This window comes from Polistes fuscatus, unplaced genomic scaffold (genome assembly GCF_010416935.1).
Source record: "Polistes fuscatus isolate 324 unplaced genomic scaffold, CU_Pfus_HIC Scaffold12, whole genome shotgun sequence".
Classification (NCBI taxonomy): Eukaryota; Metazoa; Arthropoda; class Insecta; order Hymenoptera; family Vespidae; genus Polistes; species Polistes fuscatus.
This window is the reverse complement of record NW_025113020.1, coordinates 5,363,023-5,376,950: the sequence shown is the minus strand read 5'-3', so window position 1 is coordinate 5,376,950 and position 13,928 is coordinate 5,363,023. Positions and strand designations below refer to the sequence as shown.

General features: G+C 33.3%; 1 protein-coding gene and 1 long non-coding RNA gene across 2 annotated transcripts in view; one reads left to right on the top strand and one right to left on the bottom strand.

Annotated features, from left to right (window-relative positions):
- LOC122513512 (putative oxidoreductase GLYR1 homolog) overlaps window positions 1–12,866 on the top strand; it is a 38,176-nt gene extending 25,310 nt beyond the window's left edge. Inside the window, exons 8-10 of the mRNA XM_043629911.1 lie at window positions 10,386–10,496; window positions 10,646–11,090; window positions 11,184–12,866. Coding sequence (XP_043485846.1) covers window positions 10,386–10,496; window positions 10,646–11,090; window positions 11,184–11,383 — 756 coding nt within the window. The 3' untranslated portion in view covers window positions 11,384–12,866. The remainder of the gene's footprint in view (window positions 1–10,385; window positions 10,497–10,645; window positions 11,091–11,183) is intronic.
- Window positions 8,702–9,268, bottom strand: LOC122513516. Its single transcript, XR_006302774.1, has 2 exons — window positions 9,081–9,268; window positions 8,702–8,832 (listed from the first exon to the last, which is right to left on the bottom strand). It is a non-coding gene; the product is annotated as an uncharacterized LOC122513516 (long non-coding RNA).
- Window positions 12,867–13,928: the final 1,062 nt, after the last annotated feature.

Genomic DNA, 13,928 nt, shown 5'->3' with positions numbered 1-13,928 from the left:
ACCCTCTTTCCTAGCTTCCTCATCCTTCACCTCCTTATTTTTCTACCCACTGATGTTTTACTAATGTTCATTTTCTCTCTCTCTCTCAAGAGAGAGAGAAAGAGATTTTGCCAAAGTCGCAATAAAAATTAAACGAAGATTTAATGCTCGGACACATTCGACGAAAATTCGAGCCAGTTTTTCTACCCATCTTTTTCATTTATTCTCATTGAGTAATCCAAAAGTGGATTATTTGTTCTTCTTCTTCTATCTCGTTTATTAAATTAAACAATGATTTAATTGAAAAATTATTTTTATTTTAAATTTAATTTTAAATAAATTTATTTAAAATTTTTTAAATTAAACAATTATTTTTAATTTATTTTAAAATTTTATTTTAATTTAATTATTTATTTAATTAGAACAAAATTTAATTTATTTTATCTATTTGTTATATACTTTTGTTTTCTCATTCGTGTCGATTGTTATAACATTCGATTAATATTTGTTGTTTTCAATTCTATGCAGTTGTAAAGGTTTATTAGAGAATTTAATTTAGTTTTATTATTTATTATATAATAATCGTTTATTAAATTAAACAATTATTTAATTGAAAAATTATTTTTAATTTATTTTAAATTTAATTTAAATAAATTTATTTAAAATTTTTTAAATTAAACAATTATTTTAATTTATTTTAAAATTTTATTTTAATTTAATTATTTATTTAATTAAAAATAAAATTTAATTTATTTTAAATTTGATCTATTTGTTATATACTTTTGTTTTTTTATTCGTGTCGATTGTTATAACATTCGATTAATTTTGTTTCATTTTGTTTTCAATTCTATGCAGTTGTAAAGGGTTTATTAGAGAATTTAATTTATTTTTATTATTATTATATATATTTATTTATTTATTTATTAGAAAATTTAATTTATTTTATCTATTTGTTATATACTTTTGTTTTCTTATTCCTGTCGATTGTTATAACATTCGATTAACATTTTTTGTTTTCAATTCTATGCAATTGTAAAGGTTTATTAGAGAATTTAATTTATTTTTATTATTTATTATATATATTTATTTTATTTATTTATTAGAAAATTTAATTTATTTTATCTATTTGTTAATGTTGTTTGTTTCTCATTCCTGTCGATTGTTATAACATTCGATTAACATTTTTTGTTTTCAATTCTATGCAGTTGTAAAGGGTTCATTAGGATTATACACGGTATACAAGTAATAAGAATCGATAATTAAACCCTTCTAAGAAAACTCAAGGAAAAGTTTCACGTGTATTTTCATCTACCGATCCCGTTTTAGATTGAAAAATCAATCTTTTTATACGATTTATTTCAATTACGTGAAATTATAGGAAAAATCTGCACGATTGGATGAAAAAGTATTGAAGCCTGATACGAAAAAAAAGATTCAAATATTCTAAATTTAAAACACACGAATGTATCATCGAATCTTTTATATCAAAACATTGATTTTCCTCGATTCAATTTTGAACCTTTTTTCAATTGAATTCATCGGTTCACAATGGTGGTCGTCGTATCATTTATTCACACAGTTGAATTATTTCATTTAACTTTGTACAAAAAAAAAGAAATATTAATATTTTAATTCACGCACGAGAGAGAATAACCGAGAGATAGAAAGAGAAAAAAAAAAAGAATAAAAATGTAAATAATAAATTGAGAGTAGTAAAAAAAAATTCCTCTCCGAAAGAAAATTGTTGAAGTTTGTGACGTATTTCTAAAAGGAAACCAAAAAAAAATATCTAAAATCTTTTTCCCGAAATGAGGTCAGATATTTTTTTGTATTCTTTATCTCCCTCCCCTCCCCCTCTTATTCCCCATACAAACATAATCCAAGTCTCGTTCATGATCCTCCCACGCTTTCGCGAACCTTCTCAACCAGCAAGTTTCTTTTCTCAAGAAGTTTTACACACACACACACACACACACAGACAGACAGACACACACACACAGGACAGACAGACAGACACACACACACAACAGACACACACACACACACACACACAGACAGACAGACAGATATATTCGCGTTCTTAACTCAGTATCTACGTGTACATATGTGTGTATGTGTGTGTGTGTGTGTGTTCTTATCTAGCGTAAGTATCTGTAGTTTCTGGTGTATAAGGTTGCACGAAGAGAGAATGTTCTTAAGAGCCTTCCTTTGCTATCAAAATTAACTATATGCTTTAGCGTGCGTTCACCGTAAGCAAAAGTTACACACGACACGAGAGGTCGATATACTCGTCAGTGTGTTCAGGGCCTCCTTCTCCTCCCCCACCCCACCCCTCCCCACCCCCTCTTTTTCCTATCACTAACTTGCTAACTACTCACTTCTCTACTTGGTACTTCGCCCACCACCCACGTGTACGAATTTTTTTTTTTCCTTTTTTTTTTATTTATTTTTATTTTTCTTCACTTACCACCACCACACTCGACATTAGTTAGCCTCTTCGAGCATTTTTTTTTTTCTTCTACTTATTGTAAAACTTTAACGCCTATCTTTCTTACTTTCGAGCTTTTTTTTTATTCCCTTTGGGTTTAACAATCGGTCGAGAGAGAGGGAAAAAAAAAGAAATCATTTATCGTCAAAATAAGTTCATTCGAGTAAATCAAAAGTATTTTTTCTTGTCTTATTTTTTATTTTTTTATTTCTTTTTTTTTTTATGACTCGTATCCACTCGATTTATATTTAACTACTACTACTACTACTATCAGTCTAATTATTATTAGATGCGTATAAAGTTCGTTTTTAATTGAATATTATTTAAACAATTCATTGGATTGGTTATAGACTGATTTTATAATCATTTATTTAAACAATTCATTATATTAGGTATACTCTGATTTTATAATCATTTATTTAAACAATACATTGGATTAGTTATGGACTGATTTTATAATCATTTATTTAAACAATTCATTGGATTAATTATAGACTGATTTTATAATCATTTATTTAAACAATACATTGGATTATTTATAGACTGATTTTATAATCATTTATTTAAACAATTCATTGGATTAGTTGTAGACTGATTTTATAAACATTTATTTAAACAATACATTGGATTAGTTATAGACTGATTTTATAATCATTAGTATAATGAATCTTTCACGGATAACCTGATTGAAACTCGTGCTAGCAGCATATCATGACTAAGCATTGAGGGGGGTGGGAGAGGGGGAGGAGAGGGGAACGTGTTTCCCTTTGAATTTTGCACCATTCGCAGAAACGAAGGTGGGTAGAGTGTAGATAGGAAGCTAGGTTGTTAGTTAGGTTAGGTATATATAGTGAGTGAGTGAGTGTGTGAGTGAATGAAAGATAGATAGATAAAGAAAGAGAGAGAGAGAGAGAGAGATTGATCGTACAGGGTAAGACTTCCTTTTTCATATCCCAGTAGGTGTGGTGCATTTCAACTAAAAAAGGTAAACTTGTATTTTTCGTACCAATAATACTCACCTCCCACACTTCTGAAATTCCACTACTTTTATGTGAAATCCTTTTTATACGTGGGAAAATTCCTCCTCCTCTTCTTCTCTCTCTCTCTCTTTGTATGCATATAAATAGTTTTTACTTTTTTTCTGATTTTCTTTTTTTTCCTCATCATTTTTACAAGCAACGTGAAAAGTCAGATCGTATTACGATTGCACAGTTAACGCTTTGTTGGTTATATACTTGTTATATACTTGTTAGATCGATTTTCCGATCGTTCGTTCGAGAATTTAGTATCGTTTGACGAGGTTCTTATTTATATGTTTTTTTTCTTTTTTTTTGAAGTTATACTTCTTTCGGCGCGTTTGGGAAAATGTGATAGGAGTGATTTTGTTCCGAGCGACACGAAAAATCGACACCATGAAGTTTGTCGGTATTTACGATGCGCGCCAAAACAATTTCAAATTTACGGCATGAAGTTGTCTCTTCTTCTTCTTTTTTTTTCTCAAGCGGGTCACATTTTTCATATTTTTCACATCACAGGTCATATTTTTATATTTTTTTTATTCTTTCTTATATATATTATTATTATTTTTCTTTATTTTTTGAAGTTATTTTGTTGAAGTTATTTTTGAGGTTATGGAGGTTATGTTCGTTTTGATACGCCAAAGAAGTGTAACTTTTTACGTGCGTACATAAGTACACACACTAGTTTTATGAGTTATAGTTATCCTTCTTTCTTCTTAGGAAGAAAAAATGGTGGTAGGGTAGAGTAGGAAGAGGAAGAGAAAGAAGGGCTGAAGGAGGAGGAGGAGGAGGAAATGTTGAAGCAAAGAAAGCAATCGAGCGTGAAAGTGTTGCTGTGGTGGCTTCTTTTCTATGCACTTCTTCTTCTTCTTCTTCTACTTCTTCTCGTCATTCATTCGCATCGTCGCGTCCGGACCTTGTTTGCTGCGTTTAATCGAAAAGAAGAAGATGAATGAGGAGGAAGAGGAAGAGGAAGTGTGGAAGAGGAAGTGGAAATAGAAAAAAAAAAAGAAGAAGAAGAAGAGGATGAGACTGGATACCCTTTTAACCATTGAAACGCTTTTAATCCTCCCCCTGTCCCTCCCACTCCTCCCCCACTCACCCCCCTTCTTCCTCTTCTTCTTCAATTCCTTTTCCTCTTCCTTCTTGATCCACCTACGCTTAAACAAAATTACCAAGAAGCAGGAGGAGTAAAATCTCTCTTTGCAATCTAACTGCTCTGGTATTTACTCAAAGTATTACATTATCCAGCTTTGCGTGTAGAAAACGTATTTGCAATCATGTAAAGAGAGAGTAGGAGAGAGTAGGAGAGAGAAAGAGAGAGAGAGAACACTTTGTAGTTGCATCGAGCAATCGGTGCCAAGCAGCAGACCATGCAAGAACCCCTCTCTTTCTCTTTCTCTTTACCAAGACCTTCGAAATTTTTCATCCTTCTCTTCTTCCTCCAATATGTATCTCTATTTCCTCTCTCCGGTTCAAGGTCATCCCTCGTCGCATTGCGTGAAATCGGTGGTTCGCCTCTTGGATTGGAAATATTTTTCACGGATCGTCGTCCTGTTGATTTTTTTTTCATCGAAGATAATCGAAAGACGGACGATCTTTCTGGAATGGGTTGATTTTCTAATGAAATCCGGGTCTCTCGCGTGTTTACTTACAATGAATGTTAGATATTTTTAGGATTTGAGATTTATCGGATGTTAAAATGATAAGGAAACGAATATATCTTCTTTGCGCGTGTAAAATCGTACCGAAAATAAATGATGAAGGATTTTATGTGTTTTTTTGGGGGTTTTTTTAGAAAAATTATCTAATTAATCGAATTGAAAATTTATTTTGAGTTAAAACAATTATTTGTAGGTAATGCGACGAAGGTTTTAAGAGATCTCATGTTTTTTTATTTTTTTGGTTTTTTTAGAAAAATTACCTAATTAATCGAATTGAAATTTTATTTGAGTTTAAACAATTAGGATTGGAGATTAATTGGATGTTAAATGATAAGGAAACAAATATATCTTTTTTGCGCGTGTAAAATCGTACGGGAAATAAATAACGAAGGATCTTATGTGTTTTTTGGGGGGGTTTTTTAGAAAAATTATCTAATTAATCGAATTGAAAATTTATTTTGAGTTTAAATAATTAGGATTGGAGATTAATTGGATGTTAAATTATAAGAAAACAAATATATCCTTTTTTGCACGTGTAAAATCGTACGGGAAATAAATGATGAAGGATCTTATGTTTGATTTTTTGGGTTTTTTTAGAAAAATTATCTAATTAATCGAATTGAAAGTTTATTTTGAGTTTAAACAATTACGATTGGAGATTAATTGGATGTTAAATGATAAGGAAACAAATATATCTTTTTTGCACGTGTAAAATCGTACGGAAAATGAATAAGGAAGGATCTTATATTTGATTTTTTGGGTTTTTTTTAGAAAAATTATCTAATTAATCGAATTGAAAATTTATTTTGAGTTAAAACAATTATTTGTAGGTAACGCGACGAAGGTTTTAAGAGATCTCATGTTTTTTTTTTGGTTTTTTTTAGAAAAATTATCTAATTAATCGAATTGAAAATTTATTTTGAGTTTAAACAATTATTTGTAGGTAACGCGACGAAGGTTTTAAGAGAGAGGGGAGTGAGTGAAGTGGAAAAATGAAAGTTCCAAGTATATCGTATTGCTGCATATGTTAATTAATCGTGTAGGTTTCTTTTCGATCGTTAAAATCAATTTATCGGTTCACGAAACAGCGATTGTAATAAAGTATCATCCTTCTATGTCACACTATCGATATTTTAGATTGTTCGTTGGTATTTCGTACTTTGTTAGTGGGCCACCCACCCACCCACCTTGCACAAAATTGATTATCCTTGTTTACGAACTTAAATGAACATTTCTTACGTTTCCAAAGTTCATCCTTAAAATACTATAATCATTTATCAATATTAGCGTTAGAATTTGATTGAATCCTTCGACTAAACGTCGAATAAAAGGATACGGCGTCAATGATTACGAACGTGATTCGAGTTGGCAATTTGATTGGGAATTATCGATCGTGTGCTAACCACCACCACCACCATCGACCTATCGCAAACTTGTTGTAAGCTAAAAGTGTACAGATATACATACATCTGTTGGTAAATTTGTATTGTATAGGTGTGTGTTTGTTCGTCATGATACATCTCGGTTAAAATGTAGCCTATGTATTTATGAAAATTATTCCCGCGCAAATTAGAAATCAAATCAGGGATTCATACGTGAATCTTCTATGACGTAGTACTCAATCGAATTATTACACATTCCATAATAAATTATTTAATAATAATAATAATAAATCGTGATGATTAGAGTAATCACTCTTTCTTTTTTGTTTTTGTTAAATTTGAATGTGAATTTTTCAAATTATTCACGTTTGACGATAAAATAAAATATTCGTATTTGTTAATTCGTGATTAAAGTAGATAAAATTTGATGCTTTAGCAATGAAAATTTGTTACAACGATGATATAATGATTATTATTATTCTCAAAGAAAGTGTTAGAAACTAGTTAAGCGTATAATTAATTTTTAGAATAGAGTGTACTGTTTCTCGGGACAATAATAGCAACGTAACAGCGATAACATTTTATATCATAGCGATAGATAAACGAATGATAAGCGACACCATCTTTCAATTTTGACGAAAACTCGTTTATGATCGTTCGACGAATATTTTCAAACTGATTTAAACCAAAATTCCATCTCGTAATTCATTAAATCGTTGATGATGTTATTTCAATTATTAATCAAAAGTATCCTTTCTAATTATAGTTTTCATCGATTCCTCCGACAATTCGAATTAACCGCCAAATTTGAAAAGTAAAGAAATAACAACAGATAATCGGGATTCGTCACTTCCGGGACGAATGCGAACGCTCTAGAAAATTGCGGGTGAACGTGGCAACAAAACACAACCAACAACGAACGAACGAGGCCGTTCAAATGACGAATGGTTGTCGTCGTCGTCATCGTCTCGTGCTGCTGGTTTCGCGTACGTCACGAAAAAGAAGTGGTAGGGGTGGGGAGGGAGTAGAAATGAGAGAAGGGAAGAGAAGAAAGATAATACAACACAAAATTCTCATTCGAATTCTCCTTCTCTGTCTCTCTCCTCTTGTATTTTTTCTTTTTCTTATCATCGTATTGGTTAATCGTTGATTATCAGCCATTCCTCTTTTTATTTTTTATCAAAATATGTGTTAGAACATATGCCACGTGAGAAAGAGAGAGAAGAGACGAGGATAATCATTTCGAACGATAAGTCGACCGTGACGAAGATGTTATTGCTTTTTCAGATTAAAAAAAAAAAACAACTCAGAAGTAGAGATAAAAAAAAAGAGAGAAAGAATAATAAAAAAAAAAGCTTAAGCGCTACCTTAACGACAGTCACGTACGCGAAGAGTTTGAAGAAAAAAAAAATGTCTGAATTTCCTACTGTTCGAAATTGTGATGTAACACATGATGGCGGCCATATCTCTTTGCAACGGTACACTAACAACGATTCGCTTTATACGTTTAGGAAACTACCGTACGAACGAACGAACCATCCAAGTTTATTCAACGTGGAATAACCACGCCGCATCTGTGGCTTCCGGTAAAACAACTAAGGGAAACTCAACGTAACTTCCTCTCAATAGGTCGACGTATTGTTTGTTCAAACATTGTTAAAAGAAGAATATAGAGACGGGATATTATCGTTTGAATAAGAATTGATTAGTTCGTTGCATTTAACGTGGCTTCTAGAAATCAGGAAAAGTCATTTGTCAGCGAGATATCCGCTGTTTTGTTATTTTCATGATCGCACCGAGCTCACGTAAAGAATTTCAAGGACTCGGTCTGCCGTGTATTAGAATCACTCGCATATCTTTCTTGGGTGGATTCCTCTTCTTCGTTTACAAACATCCGTGCATGTATGCGTAAAAGGAAACGAACGAGATCGAGGAGGAATGTGTGTGTATTTTAAAAAAATCATGGTTAGGTTATTTCGAGGAAGAAAAAGAAGAACGAGGAGGAGGGGAAGAGAAGGAGGAGGGAGAAAAGTGGTCTTTCTGTATCAGCCATTAAAGATGGCGACAGGCGTGTGTCGGTTTGTTGTAATGCTTCGGTTCTGGCCGAGTGACCGAACACCACAGACATACTACAAGTTTTTTCTCTCTCTCTCTCTCTCATTCTCATTCTCGTATATATTTCCACAATATTCTCTTACGAAAGCATCGATTTCATGATAAATTCAGCATTTCGCTGACGCCCATGAATTTTCATTTCGTTGAAATTTATTTTTACGGAAGTTCTGTTGGTAACAGTAAACCTAAAAGAAACGAAATTCATTTTCACGATATACAAATATATAACACGTTTGTAATAATGTGCTCTCGACCTCTCCGACGAGAGCGTAAACATGCGTCGTCGCGTATAATATATTGTGAACGGGAGGAAAAGAGGAGAGGAGGAGGAGGAGGGATTCGACGTGGTGGAGGAAAAAGAAGAAGGGTCGATGGGAAAGGGAGAAAGGGGAAGAGTAAAAGAGGGCGGTGGACATGCGACAAACGTACGTACCTCTACGGGTACGAACGAACTAACGAACGTATAAATACGTTCACTTCAACATGACACCCAAGAAATTGCGGTAGCCGACCGATAATCGGCCACCAAGTAAACCACGTTTCATTAAGAAACTTCTTTTTCTCGGAAAGGAAGCGTCCTTCCGGGCTGGCAAATATCAGCAGCTAAGAAATAGCGACAATAGCAGCAGCAGCAGCAGCGACCAGTCGGCCTCGTCCCAGATAGCATTTTTTTTGTACGAAAAAAGAAAACAAAAAATGCGGACTGAAAAAGTTGTTTTGGCAGAATAATTAATAATGATAATAATAATAGTAGTAGTAGCGACACGACAAAAACATTTTGACGAAAATGATATTTTTTGTTTCTATTTTTTTTCCTGTTGTTTTTAATTTGTTGCGAAGGAAACGAAATAACAAGCAAGAATAAACGTCTCAAAACGAGTTGTCGAGGGTATCCCGTTCGAGAAATTCGAAACGGCCTCGGTTCGCGTCGCGTCGACGAGTAACGCGGCCATCTTTGTCCTATGACGGTCTCCGATGCATGCGTTGTGAAACTTCCAGAGAATTCTACGCGAGAACTGCGCATCGTGTTCTGCCTTTCCTTTTATATTATCTCTCATTCTATTTCTCTTTCTCTCTCTCTGTCTCTCCCACACACACACACACACTCTCTCTCTCTTCTTAAAAAGAGAACTAAATAAATATGTGTGTGTGTGTGTGTGTATTTATATTTATACGAAATCATCGATTGAAATCTTTTCCAACGTGAATTCATTGGTAAAACATCTACTGCAAAGTCACATTAGAACGTTTTCTAAGCGCGATTAAAAGAGAAACGCGTTTCAACAGCGTCCCTCGTAATGGCGTCGTTTGTCGATGTGGCCAACTCGCCATGACCGTTTTCATCGCTTCGTAGCCATCCGGAAGTTGACGCCACGACGAGAACGAACCGAGACGAATCGTTCCTAGTTGTGGCGCCATCTCTCGGTGTTTCAAACTGTAGTTGTTACTTTCAACCCTTTCACTGTTACACAGATGACGCCATGATGCTTTTCGAGAAGACCGGTTAGTTCTGGATTATTTGAATCCAAATACTCGGGGCATGAAATATTTAAAAATTTTACATCATTTCCTGTTAATGATCTTTTGCCGAAGGATTAATCATTCATTTATATTTTTTTTTTTAAATATTTCCACTTAAAAAGTAATGAAAATGGATGAACTTAAAACTTCCCATATTTTCAAATCGCATTATTTCGCGTATGAAATTATTAATTGACACTTTGTTTATTTATTTTAGTGTGCGGATTTTGTAAAGGCTGGTGCAGAGCAGGGATTAACACCTTCGGACGTCGTACTGGCAGCCGACATCACATTTTCTTGCGTGGCTGATCCGCAAGCAGCTAAGCACGTATGTATTAAAAATCAAATCAAATCAAATAAAAAAAAAGTAGGCAAATGGTCAAAGAAATAGATCTTTGAAGTAGTAAAATGCCAGTCAGCCAGCAAATAGATGGGGGGCAAACGTATCAACAAACTAACCGAAGTTTAATCTTTCAGATGGTATTTGGTAACTGCGGAGTATTGATGGAGATATCTTCTGACAAGGGTTACGTAGAAATGACAGGAATAGACGCGGAAACGTCGCAGGACATCGCCGAGGCGATTAACGGGAAGGGTGGTCGTTACCTTGAAGCACAAGTCCAAGGTAGCAAGACTCAAGCTCAAGAAGGAACATTGGTCATTCTTGCGGCTGGAAATCGTACGCTGTTTGACGATTGCCAATCGTGTTTCGAGGCAATGGGTAAAAACAGTTTCTACCTTGGCGTAGTTGGCAACGCTTCCAAGATGAATCTCGTGTTACAATTGATGGCTGGCGTGACATTGGCGGGTCTTGCCGAAAGTATGGCACTCGCTGATCGAGCTGGGCTTCAACAGAAGGATGTTCTTGAAGTTTTAGAATTGACCTCTTTAGCTTGTCCAGCAATTATCGATAAAGGAAAAGGTAAGAGTTTCTAAAAAAATATATATTGAATAACATTTGTAATTAATTATATATAAATAAATGATTAACATTTGATTATCGTTGATATTTCAGCTATTATCGAAGGTGGTTTCCCAACGCAATTACCGCTCCAACACATGCAGAAAGATCTTAGACTGTCGTTAGAAATGAGTGATCAATTAGAACAACCTTTGCCATTGGCTGCAGCGGCGAATGAAGTTTACAAGCATGCAAAACGTGTCGGTTACGGGGAGCATGATGCCTCAGCTGTATACATTCGAGCCAGGTTTTAATGAAGGAAGAACATCGTCGGGCTTTTGCTAAGATCATATTTATTGCAATACCTAACGTTGTTTCCCAGCGCTAATACATAGACGGAAAGAGAGAATTAAAGAAAGAAAGAAAGAAAGAAAGAGATAGAAGAATAGTTCAAGTGCGTCGACTTGTCGCGAAAATCATTGGTAATGTCCACATATCTGACAATGAATGAATTAATGAATTCATCTAGAAAGAAAGATATAAAGCAAGCAAGATAAAGAAGAAACACAACGAAGTAAGAGAAAATAAAAGAAGAAAGAATGAATGAAGCATCATCTTATGCACGTCAAAAACAAACGAAAACACAACACCCAAAATGTCCGAGTAAAAAAAGATGCATTTATCGCGGAATAATAATAATAATAATAATGTATTAACATTTTTCGCAAAATCTAATCAAGTAAGTTTAAAATAATTATTTACAAAAGAGAAAAGAAAACTAAGATTAAAATAATAATATCATTGACCAGAGTGGTGGACACTTTTATAATCAGAGATCAGATAAAACAGAAAGAAGAAAACAAAAGACAGAAACAAAAAACATCAGAGAAACGTTTATGAAATAATCGAATAACGGTGGATAATTTCTTTTTATCCTTCGTGGTGTCGAGATTCAAATCTACACATACGTATACGTAGGCGTGCATATATATATATATACACACACATATACAAATATACACATATGCAATTGTCATACATTTATTACACAGAAAGGAAGGTGCAATTACTGCGTAAATAATAAGAATCGAGGAGTAGGAGGAGGAGGTGGTGGAGAATGGTTGGAAAAGAGATAAGGGTGAAAATATAAAAAAAAAGGTGATATATAAATGTGTGTATAATTGTACCATGGTTTTTTTACTATCGTTGATAGTAAATGTCACGTGACATTGGTCTTCTCTTCGCACGACGCGGTAACGCGAACAAAAAAAATAAGAAAAAAAAAAAGGGTAAAGGAGCGTATAGAAATTCGTTCTTTCGAAAAGGAGGGGGAAGGTAAAAAAAAGAAGAACAAAGAAAAAAAAAATGCGATGATGCGCATGAAGAAGAGACAGAGACGCGAGTCGATGGTTGTTAATTTCTCTCGAGTCGCGTCCAGAAATAAGAAAAAAAACTTACTCTCTATCTTTTACCATCAACTATTATAAAAACTATACTCTTAAAATGTATATTGATGAACGAGAACGTCGAATCGAAGTGGAGACTCGGGACGCGTCGAAAATGTGCCTTACGATGCTACACGACGCAACAAATTTCCTTAGACGAGAAGAAGAAGAAGAAGAAAAAGAAGATAAAATAATAAAAAAGAAAAAAAAAGAAAGAAAGAAGGCGTTCATTTATTAACTTCGAAAGTTCGCTTGCGCGTTTCGAGAGCATCAACGATCGACAACCCGCGCAAAAATTTGCGTATTACGTTCCACTATTACGTAGACACCAGCATGTTATAATACGTATAAAGGAAGAAGAAAAAAAAGAAGAAAAAGAACGAGCCGATGAAGATGACGATGACGATGACGATGACGATGACGATGACGATGACGATGACCAACGATGACGACAATGACGACAATGATGACGATGACCATGATTATTATAATATATATATATAACAATGAAAGAATGAATTCTGTCGCTTCGTAAAAAATGTTTTTCTTATTTGGAGACGTGTGTCTGTCTCGCACGTGCGTATAAAAAGAAAAAAAAAAGAAAAAAACAAGAAAACTCGTACGAAAGAAGAAGAACAAACGCTAATGGTGTATATTATTAATCGAACAGCACACGTTTCCGGTTGTTGGTATATTTTTTTTTTCCGTTTCCTCTTTTTTTTTTTTTCTTTTTTTTTCTTTTATTAAATGAAGATGAAATATCTTACTTATTTAAAAAGAAGAATGATAATTTTATCACCATTATCGATGTATCATTAAATATATATATATATATATAAGTAATTCTATTCCTCTGTAAAGAGTTATTCCAACCGAATCGTTATATATATATCTTTGTTTTATTAAGAACGTTGAGTAAGATTCAGTAAATACAAACAACAACAACAACAACAACAACAACAATAATTACAACATAACTACAACGATCTTCGATAGTTTTTATTAAGATAAGAAAAAATAAATAAATTGATAATTAAATAAATGATTTATGAATATATATATATGTGAATATATATATATATGTATTAATTTAAATTATTCTTTCATCTCAATAATTTGTAAAGGTTATAATGAAGAACACAAAAAAAAAAAACAATAAGAAAATGTAATACTTTGGTTTTTGTTTTTTTTTTTTTTCTATTAAAGCTTCCATTTTTCTGTATTCAAATCAATCGATAAAAATGTTTCGATGCGATGTTTGAAAAATTAGACGGTAATTCTTCTCCGTTAGTTTGAACAGAATATTTGACGAACGTGTTAAATCGTTAGAAAAGATATTTAGATGACAAATGCGAGAGGGCGCACAAAAATCTTTCGCAATAGTCGTACGTAGGAATCTCTCGTTTGGGGGCTA